At 33.6% G+C, this 24,926-nt stretch overlaps 1 protein-coding gene across 2 annotated transcripts in view; it reads right to left on the minus strand.

Annotated features, from left to right (window-relative positions):
* Positions 1-24,926, minus strand: part of PPP4R4 (protein phosphatase 4 regulatory subunit 4) — a 68,831-nt gene that overhangs the window by 20,508 nt on the left and 23,397 nt on the right. For both annotated transcript variants that reach the window (XM_085317506.1, XM_085317507.1), the window contains exons 3-11: positions 23,628-23,730; positions 15,443-15,590; positions 14,670-14,743; positions 11,786-11,892; positions 8,314-8,421; positions 7,476-7,597; positions 4,867-4,989; positions 2,629-2,798; positions 1,517-1,636 (exon numbers count right to left, since the gene is read on the minus strand). In XM_085317506.1, the coding sequence (XP_085173632.1) occupies positions 1,517-1,636; positions 2,629-2,798; positions 4,867-4,989; positions 7,476-7,597; positions 8,314-8,421; positions 11,786-11,892; positions 14,670-14,743; positions 15,443-15,590; positions 23,628-23,730 (1,075 nt within the window). The remainder of the gene's footprint in view (positions 1-1,516; positions 1,637-2,628; positions 2,799-4,866; positions 4,990-7,475; positions 7,598-8,313; positions 8,422-11,785; positions 11,893-14,669; positions 14,744-15,442; positions 15,591-23,627; positions 23,731-24,926) is intronic.

Below are 24,926 nucleotides of genomic sequence, written 5' to 3' on the forward strand. Positions count from 1 at the left end.
CATATAAAGAAGTCTTGCAGAAACACCAGAAGTCAATCTCCAAACTATAAAAAACAAGGTTTTACAACAAATATGAGATATATTTGCAGTTCTGAGATTTTTGCTATTTGTAGTACTTAGATACTTTTAACGATTTTCTTTGTTTGTATGAGCCAAATGAAACTAAGTTTACTTCCAATCAAGAAAAAGCTTTGGGGAAACAGCTAATTAATTGAAAAAAATATGTATCCACCTAGAAGTGAATGCTATAAATTACCCGTATCTGGCTGATATGTGGCTGCCTAGTTATGGTGTGAAAAATAAATCAACTAGCAATAAATGTGCATTGGTCTAATTTTACAGGTCTTTTTTGCTGAGTTAAAATAACTTATATATAAATAAATACTAYCTTAAAAGTATTACACATCTGATATTATAAAACTCTGTATAATAACATGCTAATTCTATAATTTCAGCAATTAATTTGGATTAGCATTTATTAAGAGAAGCCATCAAAAGGTAAACAGACAACTGGAAATCCATCTGCCTTCCTTAAGATGGTGGAAGTAAAGTTACCTTAGCTTCATTTATGGCTCTACTACAAATTTAAAAACTTCCAGTAAGCTCCTTAATTTCCCATTTTCTCCAGATACAGAATGAGATAAAAAGCTAGCCCCGGGACYAAAACATGAAGTTTCTCAGCAAAATATTACAGAAAAATTCAACAAAGATCTCCCTATATAGAGCATTAAAATCAGGAGAAGYGACTGTATATTCATTTCTGGAATTCACTCCATATACCCAATAGTATGTAACTAGCTGTGCATTTTTGAACTTTTAATGAAAATAATACAGCACAGCTCACATAAAACTGAATGGAATAATAAAAATTTGTACACTTTTGCATCTGCATAAATTTCAAAGTAGTTACATATTAAATTTGAGCAATTAAATTATATTTGAGACATTTAATAGGTTCCACAGATAGGTTCCATCAGTATAGTAACAGATTGTACAGTTCTAAAGAAGAGTTTCAGGACCAGAGTGGCAAGTTCTCACATCTTCTTGTCTTCCACATTTATCTGCTTTATCTTCTTTTCCTTAATTCCTTCTTTCAGTCAGTTTCATATGTTCTGCTTTGTGAAATCAAAGAACTCATCCTGCCATGATCCTAATCTGTTCTCTGACCCATGGCCACAGTATTCTAAGTCTTCACATACCCTGATTAATACAATCATTTACATGATTTTGTAGCACTTGATCATTTTAAATTTCTTCAAAACYTTTGTTTCTTAGAAACTTGGCTATCAATAATAGCCTGTTCTAGCCAAATGTCAAGCCATTTAAATAAATATCTGTACGTAGGCTATAATTGTGTAGCAGAAGAGACTGAATACATCTGAAAAACTAAATCATGTTAATAAGTTTTCCCAAGTCTTTTTCTTTCAGTTTAACAGTCACAATTTTAAGTTTAGAGAACAAAGCAGTAAAAACAAAAAAGAACCTAAGTAATAACAAAGGACCTTTGTAGACCTACTTCATAGAAGCCCATGGCTATAGTGTATCTGACAGGAACTTCAGGGTCATGACAAAGGCAGAAAAATGTAGAATACAATTCCAAATGGAAGTTCTTTGGATCCACAAAAACAATCATGGCCTGCGGAAAAATAAGGTATTTTTTTTTAACAGTACAGCCAGTCGTCACACTATCAGAGATTATCAGATGTAAATACTGAGTTACAACCACARAGACACTTGGAAATAACAATTTTAAAGAGCGGGTGGGGCATTTCAGATGACCTGTGAAAAMACAGGTGTCAGATAATTTCCAGACTGGAAGATCCCCGATCTGGATTTATGGACATGCTGCAGGATTTTTCTGATGACATAGATTAAAAAACACCAAATATCAGGCCTTATTTTTATAAATATTGCAAATGTTTCTGTAAACTAGTGGAAGCTGCAATAGGAGACTTCAGAAAGAAATAGTGTCTTAGCAAGTGGCAAAGCAAGCATTTGAATTTCAACATAATTGTGTGTGTACATACCTTGCTTTTGCTCAAGTAAACCAACAGATGTCTACCTACATACTTGGTGCTTGTCTTTAAAAGGCAGCATAAAAATAACTATCTGCTAGCTCTTGGAACAAATACATTTGCTTTAAATATAAATGCAAATATCAAAATATAAAGTAGAGTACTAGGTAAAAAGTYCTTAAAAGATGTTTTGCATTCAGGAACAAGAGTAAAACAGGAGCCTAACCATTCACAGTCAATCTTCAACTCCCCAGAATGCCAAGACACAGAGTAAACAGAAGATCCACTTTTGGAGGATTTAAAAATGGGGAATCTCTTTCATAACCATTTTCTCAATGCCTTTGTGCTAAGGGTTTTGAGAGAATGTAAATAAAAGTACTCTCTTAATCCAAATTTTCCAGTGCTTTTCTTGAAACTTTGCAACTAGGAAGCTTTCTACTAATCTGTCTGGACAATATCTACTTTAAGCCATTCACTTGAACTTTGCTTGGGAGGGTTAGAATATAGTTAAAAATGTATAATGTGGTAATAATTTCCTTATATTTCGTGTAGCCCTACTTAGTGAAATGYGCACAATACAACACAGATGATCTTAAAATATCAGGTTACTTACTGGAAAATTGTAAGCACAGTTCTTCCTCACTGAAATATATTTCTTTTCCTGTTCCAAAGTTTGAAGTTGTAGTTGATTATCATTGTGTCCATTTGCCTGCTGTAAACCCAATGCGCAAAGTTTCTTATAAAATTCTAAAAATCGTAAGTGCTGCTCAGGAGTAAAAATGCCTCAAAAAAAAAAAAAAAGAAGAAGAAGAAGAAAAAAAAGATAGTTGTTTGCTTTTCTCATTACAAATGCTATCAATAATGTCCCCGAAGCAGATCTTATTTATGAATCCATTAAGTATATCAATTTTTATTCTCCTCTCTCCCCTCAAGTCCAGTGGAGTATAATCAGTACACATTATACAGAAAAAACAATTACAGAAAATGAAAGCTAACTACAAAAGATTGAGTCTCAACTCCTGATTACGTATTATCTCGAAATATTTAGAATTTTTAGTTGCAGGATTGTGACTGTATTTGGTTGTTCTACTAATAGTTTCTTCACGACTAAATTTTCAGCTATTTAAGGACCTCAATGACATAAAAAAAAATGCATGCAGAAAGTGGAAAAATTACGCCATGTTGCTACAGATGACAGAGAACATGAACATGTAAGGACAAAATTAGAAAACTCAAAACAAACTGGAATACAAACCATAAAGTGGTATCAAAAATTAAAAGCAACCATTTGATAACTACATCAGTAACAAGAAAAGGACCAAGGAAAGACTCACTCTGTTAATCAAGATAGAGAGGAAAGCTACTAGCCACTGATATCAAGAAGGCTGAAATGCTTAATTGCTTTTACATTTTTATTATATTTTTTGTCTCTGAAATTCACTAGAATCATCAAATATGATCAGGTTCAGCACAATTAATAACAGTGACAAAGAAGAAAGATTTAAGCTGCAAATACAAAAGGAACAGGTCAGCGAATGCTTGGACAATGAGAGGTTTTCAAAATTTGCAAGGTCATATGTGCTTCATTCAAGTATTCAAGAGCATTTAAAGTACTAGCTGCTGAAATCTTAAAGGAGTGGATGCCAAACTGCAAAAGGGCTTAAGTATTTAATATGTTTAATAGTCAGACAGGGGAAAGGATATTCCATAAAATTATAGATCTGTCAGCTTAATTTCCATTTTTGAAAAATATGGAATAATCCCAAAATCTACTTGTGAGCATCTAAGAGGAAACAGAAAAAATGAGTAACAGCCAACTAATTTCATTTCCTTCTAATACTGGATAACAATACTGGTGAATGAAAAAGAGGCAGGAAATGTCACATATCTTGACATCCTCACAAGCAAAAAAAGAAGTCAGAGCGATAGATGAAAAAATCTATAAAATTACTGTAAAACTGCTTAGAAAAGCAGCTAAGAGAAAGTTACCCACAGTTCACTGCCAAGATAGACAAATCTATAATGAAGTCCTACTTCAGGTACTATTCAGTACCTTTTTTTTTTTATTTTTTGGATGATGGATTAGAAAGTACGTTTATTAAATGCACTGAAGACAAGCTAGGAGCGAGACTGCTAGTTCTTCAGAAGATAGGCTTAGAGATCTTCACAAGTTGGAGACATGGCCTTAAAACATTAGATATTAGTATTATTGCGTGTTAGTACAAAAGTACAAAGCTAAGGTACTGTGCTTAGCCAGATATACATCACCTGCTCAAATCTAGGAAAGAGAAAGAGTGGCTAGGTGGCAGTTGTATCAAGAAAAAAGAAAACCAAAACCAAAATAAARATCAACAAAAATAAAACTTTTGAGATACTTCTGTTCATAGGCTGCACATGAACAAGCAATGTAAAAGTGTTCCAAATGGTTGCAAAAGAAAAAAAGTAATTTTTTAGTGTGCCTCAAAAAATRTAGCTAGCACAGAGGTGAGCATACAGTTAATATCACATTGTGTTTTCACAGGTTTCTAGTTTCAAAAGATTAATCATCCAACTCACTCAGRCTTTCCAGAATATCCAACAAGGTATCAAAATAAATCAGTCAAACCAATAAACCAAAACCATCTCTGTTCCTGCCTAAGCGTAACAAAAACAATAAACAGATGGATACTTACAGGAAATTCACACAATTCAATCTTGATGTAATAGACTATTTCAGACTTTCAATTCCCTGTTTACTTTCCTAAACATCATTTCATTGATATATTCAGGCTAACAGAATATTTTCCAAATATTTCAAATTTTCTCAGCTCCTCTCATTTTTAAGATATTTTTGGAGGTAATTAAAACATACCATATAGTCCATTACATAGTTTCCCAAAGTGGAATGATAAAGAAACTAGAAGAGATTCATCTGCTTTGAAGGATTTTTCACAGAATGATTTCACTAAGGGGAGAACAGTTTGACTCCTATCATCTGAAAAATAAGTAGGATTTCTCAAGTTAGTTATTGTCATCAAACAGTTAAAAAGGAGCATGTACAGTAAGCTTCCATAACAAGTTGTGAAAAGTATCTTTTAACATGCAGGAGGTAGAGAGAATGATCAACATATTACCATAATATATATCTTCATGTTTAAGACCTTACCTGCTATTCCATTTCTTCTTTATATGTTTTTCTTTTTTTCTTTTTTTTTTTTTTTTAAGGGAGGGCACCCACTAAAGAAACACTTTCCACCCACAGCATATGAGTAAATGAACAGTCACTAACTTCTCTTTTAACCAAGACAGCTATTTATGGAGCTAAAAAGAGAATATGACTATAAACGTAGAAAGAGAAACGTGGGTCTGTTAAAAGTGAGTTTTTACAAACCACTGAGAAGAGGTTAAAAGTCTTTCGGTAAACAATAAATTCACAGAGAAACAGAGTAATTAAGGGCAGGGGAAAGAAATTAAACTAATTAGCAATCAAAGTCAAATTGAGCAAATAGTGCTATGTGCTCTGTCTCCCTATAAAATGAAGCAGCAAAATGTTCAAAATAAAACATTTTGATTTGTGTGATATTGTATTTTAAATGGTCACATTTAAAAGTGATTAGGATTTTTCTACATGGTGACATAACATCCAAATTCAGCAAGTATTTGGGTTGAATGAAATATTTAGGCTGACCTCAAGCAATGTTTTCATTTTGTGAGAAAGAAACCCTAGCATATAATTTCAAATTACCTGTGAAATCTTCATTTTCTAATTCAGTCATGAAACCAAAAAACATGCAAACCAAACCTCTACAAATACATTCCTTGCAAACCTATAAATAATCCCCGATTGCTTTTCTCAAGCTCTTTTTCAATAACTAAAAGTGATAGTTATAGTAATTATTTTGTCAGGGTCGGGGGAAGACTGGGAGGAGCAGAGAAGCACAAACCTGATCACATCAATGTAAAGGCCTGATAATTTGAAAATTAACCTACTATCATACTTACTAATATAAGTGCTAACAGCTAAAAAGTCCATTTATGGTATTCTCCCCCAACCATCTTATTTCTTTATGTATTTCTCCATATGGCTTATATGCAATCATGTGTATTTTAGTAATTCATCAACAAGTTCCTGTAAAGTAAATATTTGCTCCTCAATTATGTACCAGGAAGGAATAGCATAGTCAGCAAGACAGGAGTGGGAAACGTGGTGCAAAATATATAGTCACTAATGAAGATAAACAACTGAAGAATTTGGAGAAAACGACAGTATAAAGTGAAAGGTGGCAAAACATGAGTAGTGATCAACCATCACTAGCTCAACAGAGATTCTTTCTTTTTCTGTCATATACGCTGTAGMAAGGATCTCTTACCTGCTTTGCTCCTTTGTACATCTCCAATGGCACAAAGAAGATGGAGAATATATTGACACAGAGCTAGAAAAGCTGTCTGTTACTGTCTTCTATACACCCCTGAAAAGTTCAGGACAGGGTAGGTGGCTGGAGCACAAAACATTCCAGCTACCCAGAATGTCCCCTTACACTGGAAGTAGTTCTCAAAGTTCACTCCAACCAATGTTGAAGTGAACTAGGGATGAGAATCTGAGAGCCATAAATACAGGCATCCCACCACCACTAAGCCAAAAGAACCAGATATTACACAGAATTTCCCCTTTCTCACATGAACATAGACACATTCATCCCTACATCTGGAGAAGAATGACATATGTGTGCTCACTGGGAAAAAGGTATGGTGCTGGACGAGACATAAGCATTTGCATTTTTCTTTTTTAAATACAATAAAAAGCTTTAAAATATATGCACACTTTCTCATTGTAAAGCAGAAAGCTTTCAGTGCCAAATACACACAATTTTAAAGGGATTTAAACAGCAACTGCTGGTACTTAGTATATCTTAAAAATGGATCAATTGTGTATAGCACAGCCTACGGGTCATGAAGAAATATTTTCTGYTCAGAAACTTATAAATGTATCTGACATAAAAAAGTGAATGCTAAATCTGCAAGGCTTGCTGATGCATACAAATATCACATCATTGCCCCAGCCTAGCTTCTTCAGCTTTATATTACTTAAGAGATAAAAACAGTTAACAGTAAAAGAGTACAAAAGTTCCTATCTGTTGCACGAGCATATTGTATTAAGCATATTGGTAGTATTAAAGTAAATGACAACAACATAACATTCTGATCAGTTATAAAACAATTTTATTCAATTTAGTCTCATTATATTAGAAACTTGGAATAAGAAAGTAAGTGATTTTATGAACAGYTGGTTCACCTTCCTTAGAAATTATTCTGCATAAAGCATTTTAGGACATGAAATACACAAATATAAAGGATAAAAACTGTAAACCAAATAAATGAAGYGTACTAAAAGTTCAGACAGAACAGAAAGCATTTCAACACATTTGTAAGATGTATTAAAGTCTTAATAACTGGGCTTGTCAGTCTAAATTAAGCTCTTACCTGCATCAAACATTTCAAGTAGATTCACTAATGTCTCAAAGGCTGCAAGACGTACACTGCTGCCTTCATCTCTTGCAAGTTCTACTAATTCAGGAAGTACCACAGTTTTTGTTAGTTCTGTCCTGCAAAAGAAGGTGAAGAGTCAAGAGAAAATATACAATGAAACAATGTCTCTGTAAGAATTCTTACTTATTCAAACATTCGTTGGGTGGCCAACAAGGAAAAATTAACAAATCTGTAAGAAAATGAAAATTAAATAAAAACAATGAAAAAGAAGAGGAAGATAGACCAGGAATTTTAAAACAGTTGTTCATTTAGGGACCAATCCTGAATGTGTAGTTAACATTCTAATTTATTATGTTAGAATATCAAGTTCCAGAATTTTTTCTATGCCTATATGTACAATATTGAGAGTCTTCAAGGCTAGAGTAAAAGCTGATACTGAATTGAATTTTGTTTCAAATACAAAAACACTTTTACCATCCTTTTACAAAAAGTAGCACARTAGTTAGTATAAACTACTAATTCTTGCCATAGTCCTCATTCATTTTTAAATAGGTCTTAATCTAAAATCTAATGACATCAGTGGATAATTCAAATGATTTCAATAATCTTTATATGAACTCCTTATTTATCTACATAAAAAAAGTGTTGTTTACATGGTTCAGTAATTTTACTATCATATACAAATAAAAATATAAGAATGGAAAACCGCTAACCGCACTTCACAAGAACACATCTATACACTCTAAATTTATCATTGATTATGCATGAATTACCATTAAATATTTTAGAGAGRGAGTTTGCATTCAGTAGCAGTTATGCAAATTATACTCACCCTATTCCTTGAGCTATATGTTCCAGTTGCCGACACATGCAAGTTCTAACTTCATACTCTACATCCTGGCACAGTGATTTTACCAATGGCAGAATGTCTCTTTTAATACTAAAAATGTGAACATTATTCATTAATATACAGAACAAAAACATATAAAAGTCACTCTGCAATATTCAAATTTTACCACTGTATTACCTCTAACTGCAATTTTAAAAAATAATTTAGCATACATGGCAACTAGTGATGCAGAAAACTGACTTTTCTGAAGCTAATGCTTATAAAATAATACTGTACTTCAGATAAAAAACTATAAACAAAAAAGGATTTCTTTTCAGAAACAGTCATAATTTGCTCATATTTTATCTAGTGTTTTTTAAAAACTATGAAAATACTAGGTAGACTTAGAGGTCCTGTCCTCTTTCAATAACAACCTTTAATACAGTTTTTAAACAGCTACCTTCAGAATACAAAGAATTATATAACAAGAAATGCAAATTCCAATTAATTTTATCTTTACTCTGAAAACAGATAATGGGAATACTAATAAGAGATTGTTTTATTGAGATAGAAATCATGATGGAATAAGACAGGTCCTCTGATTCACACGATCTTTTCCTATGTATACCAAAGATATTCCAAATCAGCATTTACACACTGCTGTGGGTCAGTCTTCTGTCATGTTTCCAAACTTTTATGCAGAACTTTTATTCTTGAAGRTAAATACAATCCACACAGCTTGAGTAGGCTCTGCAGGACCTAATATCCAGCCTGGTGCTTGTGTTCTGCAGAAACTCAGCTGCCAAGTGAAAAACAGGCTCTAAGTTTTTTTCTCTTTTCAGATTAACCAAATTTCAGGAGCTACTGAGTAGTTTATCTAACTGTAAAGCAAAAAACAGTGATCCACATACTCCCATAATTATAATAGCCCTTAGGCTATTGTAGGATCACATAATATGTAGATGAAGTTAATTCTAAGCTTGAGTACAACTGACGAAGGTAGTAAAATCTTCCATTTATTTCAGCTCCAAATGTGGGATGAACGCAAGACTACAATTCATACACTCTTTGGCCCATTCTTGAGGTCTAGAACAGTACAGTCTTCATGCATAGATACATATATATATTGTTAAGTCTAAAGAGAATTCAAGAGACATAAAAACATTGAAATGAAGGAAAAAAAGAAAATGTCCTGATGTAGGAATTAGTGACACTTTAGTGAGAAGATTAAGTTATATTCTGCCATCTTGTTTGTTTGTGTGGCACTTAATGAGATATCACTCCTAATCATGTTTTGAAATTCTTCTAAAATAAAACAACAGAACAAAACAACAGAACACATTCAGAGGAGGTGGCTCACTTGATGGTCACTAATACTTCATTTTCAATATGCATATATCAAAGAAATACTTAGGAATAAAATTGAACAATCCACAAGAATTTAAGATTAAAAGCTCTAAAACTGCAATGATTTTATGAAAGTATACCCTAGTATTCATGTTAAACCAACAGCAGATACAGAAAAACTATTTTGAATTCTGTTTAAGTAAAAACACAGACAGTAACTTGGCAGGTTCAGCCACTGCGTTTCCTTTCATTGCCCAAGATTCTGTTGTGAGTATTCATAAAACATCTCTGTCCAAACTCCTATTTTGCTTTAAAACTCAGAGAAAGGGTATGAAGACAGAAACAAGAACATTTTCAAGCTGGTTTGCATATCCTCCATTCATCCCAGTGAAAATGAATTTGATTTTATAGCAAATGCTTAGCCTGAAGTTTCAAAAATTGTACCAAGCCTAGGGAGACTGGCACTTTAAAATACTCTGAAGTAGCAACTGCTTTCAAAAAAGACTTGCTTTTAGTCAGCTGTTGGAACAGGGTGTAAAAAAAGCAATGTTTTATTTCAAGGTCATGACTATGCCAATGACCTACACAAATATCCTGGAAGTCATGTGAAATATGAAAGAAATTTTTATTATAGTATAAATTTCATGAAGAAAAATGGTGCCTTTCTGAAGAAGAATGTGAAGATATGTTTCTATATGGCTAACTCCTTAGGACAGATACCTCTCCTGAGCCTACAGCATGATCTCCCCCATAAGGGGAATGATAGGGTGTCATGAATCTTACTCAGATTGTGCCATAATCTACACCTGTGAATCAAGATCTCTTTCCATCACCCTCCACTCACTGAAAAAATTCTAACAGAGGACAAATATATCTCAGAAATTTCTCAATGATCTTCACCTAACCTGTCTGTAGCTTCTATTTAGAAATGATGCTGCTATCAGTTCACTGAAATGAGGGGTTCTCTATTTCTAAAAAGTAAGCACTCATATTAAAACAAAAACAAAAAATAGGGTTATTTTAACTTATTGTGCTTAAAATTATAACAACTTTTCTTAAGATTCCAAGTGATCTGGAAATTCACTTTATTTTCAGGAGAATGGAACACCATATAAYTAAAAGCAATCATGATTTTTCCAGATTCTTGCAAATTAAGATTTTGAAGATAAAGATTTAAAGGCTTTGGTAATGTTCTCAGAAAATATTATTTTACCATGATCATTACTTCTGCATGTCTGACAAGTATACTCAACTTCTAGCAAAGATGATACGTTCTTTTTGTTTGCCTTTAGTTCTTTCTCATTGAAGAAAAAAATAAATTTGTTTCTAATGATCTTGTCATATGGTCCTGTTGTTCATCTTTTCTATTATAGTGAATTCTTGMCTTTTGGGGTGAATGAAAATCATCATTAGAGAGAAATTCCTAAACTAGATGCGGTTTCTGTGAATTTAGTAGCCTTCAGTTGATTTATTTCACAACGAAAAGGACATGAATAGAAAACATTAGGCAAAAACACATTAGGCTGGACARGCTGTCCAAAAAATGTACTATTCCAACTGTTTTTGTCAAGTAACTTATCCAGTTTTACTTTCATCACTGTTTCCATGTTCCGCATCATTGTTCAAAACCACAGACACTTAATTTAATAGCTGGACTAATATCAGTCAAAAGCAGTGGCTCCTAATGTGTGTACATGTAATTATGGACAGAAAAAAAGATGCCTACAAATTATTGTAAAATTTGGGTTAAAAAATAATAATAAAAAGAACAAGGGTTCTTAAGATTTCTTTTTCTTTACGTTATGAAATCTTACAGTCTCCATGAATTGTAGAGGCAGCCACCGTTTGGCTTATTTCCTAGTTAAAAAAATAGTATGAAACAATGATGTGAAAATGGTACCCAACTTGTAGAAGAACATATGAATTGAAGTTAGACATTGGTGAACATCAGCAAGTGTGAATATACTGAACATTTTTTGTCATTAATTACTATCCAGAAAAATGGACCTGTAAGAAGAGAGTATTTAGCTATTGAGATAAAGTCTAGTTTTCTTGTAATAATTTTTGTCCCCAACAAAGAAATGTTGATATACATCATGGAATGAAAATAGATGTACAGTCTACTCACATATGAGCTTCAAATTTGCTAGCTAATTTTCCCATGATTTTACAACTGACTAAGCGAGATTGAAGTGTTTGAGAAAGCTGTGCCTTGGAAACAAGTGGGTTCAGGATCTATATGAAGGAAAAAAAAAAAAAGAAAAAGTTGAACAGTAAATAACATTCTCGCCTTTAAAAAAATAATCTAGTAAAATATATATCCCAAATGTCATCTACTCCTTTCCTAGGATTATTTAGTGTGAACAATAATAACATGTATGTACATCAACAGCCTACCAGAAACCTGCATTTAACATTCAGTGTTAATTATAGTAYATTACATCCATATCTTGGCCCAAAYTGCAGTTTATGATTCACATCACAGCCACAGTTTTACATCTGTCTACTTGTGTCTTTATTTTGAGACTAAGTTGTACATGAATATTTATAGCTATTAGCTGGGAATTTTCACAAAAAAAATGTTAAATCTATCCTTGCACAGAAAAAACAAAACAAAAAACAAATGAAGAGGAAAAGACAACCTCTCTGAGATTCTTTCCGACCAGTTTTCCTAGGAAACACCACATCTGATGTGGAGTTTGGAGGCAATAATCCCTCTCAGTTATGTATACTTGGGGAATCTGTAGGGAAGAGGTTTCATTTCCATATAGATGCAGAAACTCTGCAGCTTATACTGTAGCTGTGCTGCCATTTGTTGGATCACCTCTATAGCACCAGAGATAAACTAAGAAAGGACTGTAAAGTACAACATTCAGGGATACTACTTTTTGCACAGAAATGGTTGTGGAAATCCAGGTGCTGAGTCTGGGAGAACACTTACAGAGAGGTAACTCCTGTAGCTTGCCACAATTCTTAATATCTCTTGCAGAGCCCCACAAAAGGATAATATACAGGACAGAAAAGCTTAACAGTATTCTAAAAGCAGTCTCCACCTCTTAGCAGCAGAAAAATTGAGGCAAGAGAATTTTCCCATTGTAAGAGCACAAAGATCACCCAGGCTTGAATTAGTATATAGGTATGTTTCTAACTATAGTACTGCATGTCATTAGTGATCTACAAAACTATATTCTACTTACTTAGTCTTTGAATTACAATAGTGAACACACACCGGGTTAATTATTGACCTGGACACATTCTCTCCCCTGAAGTGGCCATGGTTAGAGACAGGACACAGAATTAGCTTAACCTTTGGTCTGATCCAACACACCTGTTCTTGCGTCCTTGGAATCTAAGATTGTCCTGTGATTTTAACTTACAAAAAAAAATAAAAAATAGAATATCCTAGGTTTTCTGATACAAAAAGGCCCATTTTCAGATGGCTTCTGTCTAGGTGCTGAATCAACATTGCTTCACCAGTTGTTATCTTCTCAAAGCAAATTTTTGTGGAAGCATGCAGAAAAGGACCTGGGGATCCCAGGGGACAACAAGCTGAACATGAGTCAATAGTGTGCCCTTATAGCAAAGGTGGCCAAAAGTATCCCGGGCTGCATTAGATAAAGCAYTACCAGCTGGTCAAGGTAATGATCCTTTCCCTCTGCTCAGCACTGGTGATGCCACATCTGGAGTGCTGTGTCCAGTTCTGGGCTTCCCAACACAGGAAAAACATGGACATATTGGAGTGAGTCCAGTGAAAGGCCACAAAGATAATAAAGAGACTGGAGCACATGTCAAATGAGAGGCTGAGAGAGCTGGGACTGTTCTGTCTGGGTGAGAAAAGGCTCAAGGGAATCATGCCATTGTTCGTAAGTATCTGATGAGAGGGTGTAAAGAGGACAGGGCTAGACTCTTCCCAGCGGTGCCCAGTGACAGGACAAGAAGAAAGGGACACAAACTGAAACAAAGGAAATTCCACTTTAATACAAGAAAACACTTGTTCACTGTGAGGTAGTCAAACATTGGAACAGGTTGCCCAGAGAGGCTGTGGAATCTCCATTCTTGGAGATATTCAAAACTCAATTGGACATGATTCTGGACAACCTGGGGACCCTGACTGATCGGGGGGGCTGGCCCAAATGATCTCCAGAGGTCCCTTYCAACACCAATTATCTCCAATTCCGTGGCAAATGTTTTCCTGTATTCTACAGAAAAATCAGGGGAGAAACTAAGTTATATTTAAATGACATCTTTAAAATTATATTACTAATAGRTTCGGAGCTGATGAGATTAATTTCTCCTATTTTCCCCTTAAGTTTTCACCTTTTAGAAATTTTATTTATTTATTTAAGTGCTGGATTTCAATTAGTAGCTGATTTTAATGTGTATTTTTATACTGTGTAAACAACAACATATTCACAGCTCCATATAGTTCTAAATTATAAACAGAATAAGATAAACCTACCTGAAAACTTTTAAACTTAACAATCAAATAGGGATTCTCAGCACAAAACTGAATAAATGAGCAGAGTAAAGAGGAGGTACCATTATGAATTAGTGACAGAATTCATTCATTTGCCTCAAGCTGCCCAGCAGAAAAATAGTGTTTGCACAACATTAGATTACACAGTGAGAAATATCTCTAGCAGTCAGTCCCATCTAGCAGAAATCCAAGTAACAAACAAGATGTTTTTTCCTCATGAAGAGACAGAATGACATACTACCCTGTAAATCGAAACAGCAGACATGAAAACATTTCTAAGAATTCCATGTGTAATGCAAATGTTAAAATATATATGGAATTTATTCGGTGAAGACACTGAAGCTTTTCAAGGTGACCTTCCTGTCTGGCCTCAGCACATTCCTCTCTCACAGCATATTCCACAAATGTAACTGCTTTTCACAAGTGTAGAACTGAAACAAATCTCATTGACGTGAATGAAATTTGCAGGGGACTCCAATCTTTTGAAAAACAGAACAATGTTAATCTTCTGTTAGCGTAGTAAGAATATTATTACCTCATGTCTGATAGTCTCTTTTGGTAAAGCTTCTATTACAGCAAGAAGAGTTTCTAGCCATGCATTGCTGACACCTGCCAATAAGAAATAGGTTATATGTTATGACGTACGAAAAGTATAACCGAACACACATTGATTTTATACAATTAGTTCTCACTTCTTGCATTCATCTCTTCAATGAACTATATATCTAAAGGCATTAAATTAACACTGAAGACTTCGTACTCCCACTAGGCAGCAGCATACATTAGAAGCAAATTCTGCCTCCATTTCCTTATTCTTTTTAATTCTGGTGCAGGTAGGGGAAAATAATTATTCTGTCTTAAAAAATAGTTTTCTTCATTTAGAAGACGTGTATTCCTTCCTTTCTCTTGCACCTAAATGTTCTMTGTTTGCAAAAGCAGGCCATTTTTTATTTTGTAATCTAACCATAGTGTCAAAGAAGTTAAAAAACCCAAATAATCATAAAAGAAAYGTCAATCATTCTCCATTTTCTTAGTCAAAGAATTTTAGTAATCCTGAATTTTGAACTCAGTAAAAACTACAGAATTTAGTCCTCCAAACAAAGTAAGTATTTTTCTTTGATCAGCAGAAGATGACTTGTATTTAAATACCAGTAAGTTGTCAGCATGCCAAAATGTTTTATTTCATGCAAGTGTAGAAAAATAAAGTCTTAGTAATTGCACTCAGTGCTTTACACAGTATTGTACAGTTGCTAAGGAAACAAAACATATAGAACTAATCAGTCATCAGCACAGTTGTACAGCCCTGACCTGCATCCCTGTGTTCCAGATTCTGCAGAATGATGTGTAGAAAGGAGTGGGAGTACGTATGAATGGACACTGATTCCTCTTGCAGAATAGTCAGAAATGAAACCGCAGCTGTTAACTGCATTTCCACTCCTGCAACATGCAGCACTTCCTGTATAATTACAAATTGTATCAATTTAAAAAGATGAGCCAGAAAGTTATTGAAAGAACACTCAAAGTTTTTACATTCATTTTTAAGAATCAGTATGCAAAAATCTGGGTAGATTACAAATTTGGTTGTAAAATCATTTTCTCTTAGTAGTAATTACTTAGAAATATTCAAGTCTCTTATATTATAACACTTAATAAAAGTAAAGTTAATTATATTTTTTGTAACTTCAGTTTCATCTACGTTTATGTATGGATTTCTCTACTTTACAGAATAAGATGTAAAAACAAGCCAGTCAACACTTTTACTTCCTCTGTTTGAGCTGATGAATTAGAGAGAAGCATTTCCTTCTAGTATTGCAAGGCAATACTAAAATAGCAGCACCAGTTTAAATTTCAGCCCTTACCAACTGGTATGGAACACAAATAAAGATGTACATATACTCTCTTAAAAATAAAACAGTATGTATTAGGATATTTAGTCAAATAACTCAGTATTTACTAATATTAAAGTTTACCATATAACAACATAATTAATTAGGCTATCTTTAAAAGTACCAGTTCAAAAGTTAAACAATGATAATATGGAAATTAAATTTGATTAAATTTCTGTGATGAAATAAAAAGCACATTTCATTTTCAGTTATATGCCAAGAGCTTGCAGTATGTAATCTATGACATAGTAGTCATTATGAATATGTACATATCTATCAGTTACATGAATGTTTCATTCGTTTGTCTAAATGCATCTTTATGCCTGATGAGACAATTAAGTGCATTAAGTGCATTTAGTCTACTAATAAAGCATTACGCTCATTTCATGAGCGATTTCAAACTTAGTAACTGCTTAGAGGCTACATTTTCTATTCGATACTCCATGTAGGAAGCTCTTCTGTTTCTTTTCTTGATGTGCTTGAGATGAATAGTGTTTTCTCAAATCACATTTTAACAACCAAAGCTAATCTCATTTTTAATTAAAAAAACAATCTATACTAATTTTTAAGAAAATATCCATTTTATACATATTTTGCAGAGAAGAAATGAAGTAAGCATCTGGAAAATGAATCAGGAGACTGCTTGCTTTATAAAACTAAAACAAGCTGTCATTAGACAAATGCCAACTAGTTTGTATGTGCAAGTGTATACCTTTTCAGTTTATCTGATTTTAAAAGAAAATCACTACTTATSTCTCAAGAGCTTTCTGTAAATGTTTATACCTGAATATTTATAACAGCATTCTCTTCCTACTACAAAAAACAAAAAACAAAAAAAGCCACAGTATTGGGCAGCTAACCAACCGAAAAGTGTAACAGAATTAACAGAATGCATTCAATAGTCATGGAAATTGCACTTTTGTTATCTCCACGGTCTATCTCTGTCCTTGTTCTGCTGTTTCTACAACGGCCATGGCAAAGAATAAGGCTACTTACTGAATTTCTAACATGAATGTTTCTGGAATCAGAATACATATGCATATTGCTCTAGGATTTTGATATACAATTTTTCCAAAAAAAAGAAAGAAAGAAAAAAGAAAGAAAGAAAAAGAAAGAAAAAACAAATATGCAACTAAAAAAAAAAAACCCTCCAAAATCAGAAGAACCATCCAAACACTGCAGATAAGACACTGCCTTAGATTAAAGCATAATGGAGCTGAATGCAATTTTATGGACATACTCACTTTGTACATAATGCAATCAGGCTTACTTACCATCAAATAAAGTTTCCAAATAGTCTCCTCCACAGATCCACACAACTCTGAATAATCATGTGTGAGAACACATTCTCTGGATGTGCCTCCTCATGGACCTCGGGAGACATTGAAATGTAAATTTCTAGATTGCTTACACATCTGCCTGCACTGATGTTTGCACTCAGAACTGAACAGTTCTGCATACAAAAATGTGTGGGCCTCCCTTCTCATTTCAGTTTCACTGACCTCAAACTGAGCAACTTAAACTCACGTAATATAAATTTACTTATTTACAAAGTAATGTATTTTTCTGTACATGGAATCACCAGAGATTCTCATTCTGGAAGAGAAAAGCTTTTCCYCTCTATCCTACTCAAATAAGGACATTCAATGTCTACAAGTTAAGTTCAGGCATCAAAACCTTCAAAATTTAGAAAGCAGGCTTATTCCAGTAATTGGAAAAGAGAAAATTTAGTTCTAATTTAATATGCTGCAGGAACAGAATTCTCTTGTAAGAATACTGCAAATAGAGATAGAGTCTATCAGTTTAGTAATTGCACTGATATGACAGGAATTTTCATTTAGGACTGGAAAGACATAGAAACAAAGGGGAATTACAGAAACTCCAAGATACCAAGATAAACCTTAACATCAATGTTTGGTAGAAGACAGGGTGAAAATCACCCTAGTTCTTCCTAAACTCCAAAATCAACAAGGATAAAACAAAGCTGTCAAGGGGACATTGATAAATCAGGAAAATAAGTAATTATGAAAATGAGTGTGGAACAACTCAGACAGCATTGAATAAGGCCTGATGTACACACTTTAGAGGCAGTCACAGTTTTCTGTAATCAAAACATTTGGAAAAATCTCTTATTAAAATAAAAAGAATAAAATCAATCRAGTATTTGAAACCTCCCTCCATTGCTTTTGGTGGCATTGAGTAGTAAGGAAAACAGGAAAACACTACTAACATCACTTGAAAGGAACCATTTGGTGCACAACAAGAAATGCTCGGAAGCATGTCTAAGCTTTCCCTACACCTGCATTTCAGTGACTTCCAAGGTTCATGAGGAGGTGCATGCAGAAATCTAGAGAGTGGGATCTCTGTGCAAAAGAATCCATACCAGACGCCATTTCAACTGTACAATTTACAAACATACTTCATAATCTCATTCCTATGTTAGCTTCAAAATGATAAATAATGTGTTCGGGTTTTTTTATTAGCTTATCACAAATACTGACACCTAATTTAATCATTACTTAGATCTGGTATGTTTACTTAGGTATGGCTTACTTGATTTTGCTCATCTCCACCCTAAAAGAACTATAGCTAAATATACGAAGGGTCTTAGACATCATTTTAGACTAACTGGTTTTAAAGGAAGATAATAAATCTGCATATATCAACTTCTACATTTATCTATAAAAGTAACCAGAATTATGAGTTTCTCACAAGTGAGAACAAAATTTCTAATCCAGTCAGCCAGAATATTCATTACACTTATCTTCTTGAATCCGTTTTAGCCTCAGTTCTAATAAAAGTAGTATTTATTTTTGCTTTCAGGTTTCTCTAAGTATACTAAACAACCAAACTGTTTTTTTTTATCTTGTTATATAGCCACAATACTGTTGGACAAATATCATCCTGCAACTACTACACAACTTACTTTTCACATACAAATTTGAATTCATAAGTGATCTTTCCCAATTCACARACATGAAACCAATGCAGTAAACTAATGGTCAGCTTAGTTCCCTGTGATGCAAGACTATTTGCAAGATCCTAACTGCAAATAAGTTGGATTATGCCTCTATAGGCTATAGAAAATTTCCACTTAATAGTCAGGACTATTTCTCCAATAAAAATAAGGGTAAGAAAAGAAATAATAGGTCAAGTGGCTAACGATGCCAAACACTATTTTGCAGTCAAAGTCCCTGAGGCCTTTAAATAGACGCATTTAACTCATTAAAACTGCAGCAAACATGAGTACAACTGAACTATTCTCCTGCTAACGAAAGTAAATGTTAAATAAAAGAGCACCTTAAAAGTATCTACTTTATAACAGTATCCACAGAAAGATATTTCACTCATATTTACTTCACAGAGTTTTAATTAATAAAGTTTAAAGCCAAAAGGAACTGATCTCCTGTATATCAGGAGCCATTATATTTCGCTCTTTTACTTCTGCCTTGAGCTCATCAACTTAAATCTCATTGAATTTGTCATCTAGAAAGGCATTCAGTCTGAATTTAAAAGAAATCACAAGATGGCAAATCTATTTCTTTTCTTGGTTGTTTGCTTAAAGGCTAATTATTATCATTATTAAAAATGCTTCATTTCTAATTTTTGTCTTCAATTCCTAATTCTTGTTTTTTCATACACTTTTTCATTTAAATATTCTTTCTTATCAATAAGGAAGATACTTTTACCAAGTAATTAAGTATCTCTTGATCCAAATATATGGAACTCTATCTCTCACTGTACAGATCTTTTTCCAGGCCCTGATCACGCTAATGATCATGCTTTTTAATTTAATTTTAATTTTTAATCCATCTCTATATAAAAAGTCACCACGTGAACCAAAGAGTGTATTCACATATTAGACTTATTAAAGGGTGAGAGAGAGAGAGAGAGACACTCCACCATTTTATTTCTCCCCAGAGTCATTTCCTGTTTATACAGAAAAAAATTCTTTTTATCCCCGTATCATGTGGAATTTTTATTTTCAACAGCTTATCAAGTCTATTAGTTTAAGAATAAAACTGTATTTTCCTTTTATTCTAATGAATAAAAACATCAGTTTACTAATATTTAAAAAATTCTAACAGAAAATGGCTTTGAGAGAAACGAACTTCTCTGCTCTGTAATATATGCCAAATTATAGTTAAAAATATACTACTTTTTTTTTTTTACTGCATTCCTCCATTTCAGGAATTACTCAGCTTTCAAATCAGAAAAAAAAGAGAGATAGAAATGGATTCAGAATTTAAATAATAACTTTTCTTGAAGTCAATAAGTTCATTTAGGAAAAATGTATGATAAAATGTCAGAATAACATGTGGTAGTAACTGTAAAAACTTGGTTTAAGTTAAAGGTTTCCAATCACTTTGCCTCATTAAGTCATTATTTTTCTCAAAGCATTACATGTTTTTTTTTTTTTTTAATGCCTATTGACCTACATCTTAAAGCACAGAATCCGGTAACAGAAGCCCTTCAATGTTTTTTAAACAATCTCTCAGTCTGTGCTAATTCTGAGTTCCGAAGATAGCTTTTTCTTGGCCATTTGCTGAGTTCAAAGAATCAGGTAAGAGCTGGAACAACTCCTCCTGAGAGACAGCAGTCTCCTGGGATCACAGAGATATCAGGAGAGAACAGCAAGTGGAAAGGTGATGTCTGATATTAGAGAGTACACCTACAATACGGAATCAAAGACTCTTCTGCCGAAAAGTATGCAGTAGAGCTTGCATTTAAATATCCTACAGAAAAATATTTGCTAACTAATCATGTTGAAGACTTCATAGGTATTTGTTTTTAATCTTTCAGTCTAACAACTCCTAACAAATGAGTAGAATAGAATTCACCGGTTTTTCCAAAAATACTGAACTGTGTCTCAAGTAGCTTCTTCCTTGAAATTGGGAGAGAGAAGATACCGTTTAAGATTAATTCCACAGGCAGTAAGAAAAACAATTTTTCATAATACAGTATGTTTCTAGATTTCTTTTGTTAATATAATGTTAAAGTAGCTGGCTTAAAAARRGGGGGGGGGGGSAAAAAAAGGCAGAGAGATACATGCCACACAGTTTTTCAGTAATTGAAGCAATCAGTTTCTTTAAAACTGCAACAAAGGAAATAATGAAATACACRTGATAATTTGCCGGAACAAACAAGTATCATCATTTTTGCATAGACCCACTTTTCTAGTTGGTAATCATCTCCGCAATGGAGAGAAAATTGTACAACAAAAGCATGGGATTCTCAGACATGTCACCTTTGTTATTATTACAATATATACTATTTTACACTTTACAATGAGAATCTGATACAGATACAGCAAAAAAACACACAGCAGCTACTACAGAAGACTGTTTTCATTTTCATCTTTAAAGTGCTTTAAATAGAGAGGACAATGCAGCCTAGGAGATTCTTAACCAGATTCAAGCTTCCAGTTCTACTTATTGAAGATCATCATAGAATTGGTAAGGTTGGAAAGGACCTCTGGAGATCATCTAGTCCAACCCCCCTGCTCCAGCAGGGTCACCTAGAGCATGTTAGATAGAGTTGTAACAACAGGGACCCCACCCCCTTGCTGAAGCCTGGGCTTGAACCAGAGACCTTTAGATCTTCAGTCTAACACTCTTCTAATTCAGGTTGGACTAGTAACCAGYTAAACTCTTTTTCATCTTCCTGAAGTGATCTAAATACCAATCGTAACCATTAGTTGGTTGCAACAAGAAAATAACTTTCCTGTTAGCAAATAGTGCTGAAAAGAGATTTTTAAACCATGTGAGAAAAAAAGAATTTAAATTCCACACTGGGGGCAGGTTTAGCTCGGTTGGTTAGAGCATGGTGCTGCTAACATCCTAGTGAAATCATTCATGAATCTCTCCAGTGAAAAAGCCAAAGGCAGATCTAAAAGCAGATAGGGAAACTGAGTCTGTCCACAAAATTATAAAAATAACTCAGCTCAATGGTGCAAAAATAAATTTCCTAGGAGAAATCTTCATGATAAATTGCCTCTTCCCAAACACAGCACGTATTTTCAGCAGAACAGCTGCTTACAAACATAAGTTCTTTTAGCTGAAAAGCTGTGTATATACAAGATAGGCTTAAAACAAAGTGATTAGTTGCAGTAAACCAGACCATAGATTGATCTGTTTCAATGCTTTAACCACAAGAAAGCTTTAGAATCATGAAAGTGAAAAAAAAAAAAGAGTAATTCCTAGGACTGACCCAGGATCGACTAAATAGTTTAAACAGCTGACACTGAACAGTCTACTATTTATTAAAATATGGAAAAAAAAGAAAAAGAAAAAAAGGCCTTTCTCTTAAGATATCATTATCTTTATATAGTGGGATCCTGATCCTAACAAAGACAAACAGGTATTAGTGAAACTTTCTACMAGGATTTTGTTTTCACTCACTTAAAAATAAACCTTATAATACTTTACTTCTACCAGTTCTCTATCTATTCAAAATCACTGAGTTCAAAACCCATGCAGATTTAAATCGAACAATAAATTTTATCTGCCTTTATTTGAGCAGGAATTTGAGGAAAAGTGGAAGCAAGTGACAAGAGTCAGTAATAAAAAGAAAGTGCAATCTCCTTTACAAAATTAACAGAAGAATGAGATGCTATGAGTGCTGAAAAGAACACTCATTTACTATTGGTGACAGCTCCTCAGCCTTAATAGTATTTCCTTTAAGAATGAGCCAGCATTAGTAGTCCAATTTATCAACTATCCCAAAGCCAAAATAATGCAAAACATCCATCAGTTATTTCTAGATTTAGAAAAAATTTAGCAAATGACAGGGGAAAATGCAGCAACAAAAACAGATGCATACATGCTCAAACATGACTGAAGAGACCAAGGACTAATTAGAAAATGATTTTTAATTAAAATTAGATTGATTTAATGATACAAAAACAGAGAGAAAAATGTTAATGCTATCGGCAGAAGAGGGTCAATACTCTGTTCAAATGAATATAGTCCAAATTTCCATCATCAAAACAAATTTTCATATATTTTGATAGACAAAAACAATGTATTTTTCAACTCAGCTGGTAGCCTTAAACCTATTGAAGAGGCAGACTAACACATGCAAAATATTAGCACCTGCTGTAGCCTTATGCAGCTTCAGAGTTACTAGGATTTGCATGTGAGTGTGCGTACCTACTAGGAATTAAAATCTGCCTTTGTGCAGTACAGTCTTATATTGGCTGAAGCTGCTCCTTAAACCACATCTGAAATGAATCTTTTCATTTCTGCTATGCTATATCAACCAAGGGGTCACAATTAGAGCAGAGCAAAAACAGGAAGATATTCATGCCCTTTAAATGATCCTTTTTCTAAACAAATATCTTTAGAATATGTAAACAGTATTACTTCCACTTTCTTCTCCTGTTATAACATTTTTCCAAAAAATATAGTATCTACATAAATTCAGTGAATTAATGAGTAAGATCTGCTGAAGACACCTTTTCCTAAGGAGTCCAAAAAGATATAATATATCTTATATAAGATACATTAACTCAGTTTGTAATAAAATTATTTGGGATTTTTTCCCTTATCAAAATACTTATATTAGCAGAAAAAGATGGATGCAGAACTCATTGAATGCAAACTTACTCTGATTTTTGGCAAAACCCGACGAAGTGTTTCTGCAGGATTCTGTCGCATCAGGACTGGCAGATTTGCCACCACGCTTGTTCCTTGGATATCCTGGCCAGAGCTTAGAAAAACACATACATTTTAAACACTGATCTTAAGATGGCCACAAGCTCACAGGTTTCACTAAAAAAAAAAAGTTATCATGTAATCAAGAAGCATTAACTCTTTTCCTAAAATAAAGTAATAGAAAACAACATTCAAAGAATACCAACCATAAAAGCCATTCTATATTATTTCTAATATGAAATGTTCTAATTTTTAATGTAGGTTTGGGAAAAATGCAAGATTTTTTTTTTCAAACTGGATCATCAAGTCAGCGGCTTTGCGGAAGCTTTCCTATTATAAGGATAAAGATGATGAAGCACAGGATGGGGACTAACAGAAAGAAGCACAAGAAATAAAACTTCACTCAACATACAACAGTATTGCAGAGACCTCTAATTTTTGCTTCTTTGTTGTGGGGAGGAATAACCAAATGTATGTTTATATTGTTAAGCAAAATTAAAGAAACATCAAAAGCACACAAAAACTGGAGTAGATTAAGATCTTCTACATCTTCTTCTACTATGTTCAGCAATTCATTCTGTCTTACTTGATGATATCCTGCAATTGAAAGAAACCAAAAAAAAGGGGGGGAGGGAGGAGGGAAAGGGTAGACACCAATGAAGGACAGAAGTGAGATGAAAACAAAAATTTCCCAAGTGGATGAACTTCTAAACTGGAACTAGAAAGTTCTGTTTTTTCTGGATGCCAAAATTAACAATAAAACTACATATTAAAATGTACTTTTTCCTATTTAAATGAATAAAATCGGTTTTGCTAAGCAAATGCAGCTATTCAAACAGCTAAAACGCTTGTTCTTAAGCACACTAAACTCAACTGTACATTATGAACACATGCAAGCATTTGTCTTAGTGTGACATTTCAATTAAATGTACAATATGATTATACACATATTTTTAAAAGAAACTCATATTAAAACTGCTTTTAAATACTTCCATATAGCACACCCTATCCCATAGCCATTCTCAGTTTTCTTAGCAGGACATATAAAGAAAGAAACTATGTACATATAACAGCCACAAGACAGCAACTGTCAACAATCTTCCAGCTTTGTTCTTCCACAGCAGTACATTAGGGTATTCACAGAGCCTTCTTGCAGCACTTAGAGCTGAATATATCGTCACACATTCCACTTATGTTCTAAAACATCCTCAACATTTATGTCTTTCAGAAGATTAAATGAAATTATAGTTA

This window comes from Rhea americana, unplaced genomic scaffold (genome assembly GCF_003343005.1).
Source record: "Rhea americana isolate MKP2758 unplaced genomic scaffold, rheAme1 scaffold_5, whole genome shotgun sequence".
Lineage (NCBI taxonomy): Eukaryota > Metazoa > Chordata > Aves > Rheiformes > Rheidae > Rhea > Rhea americana.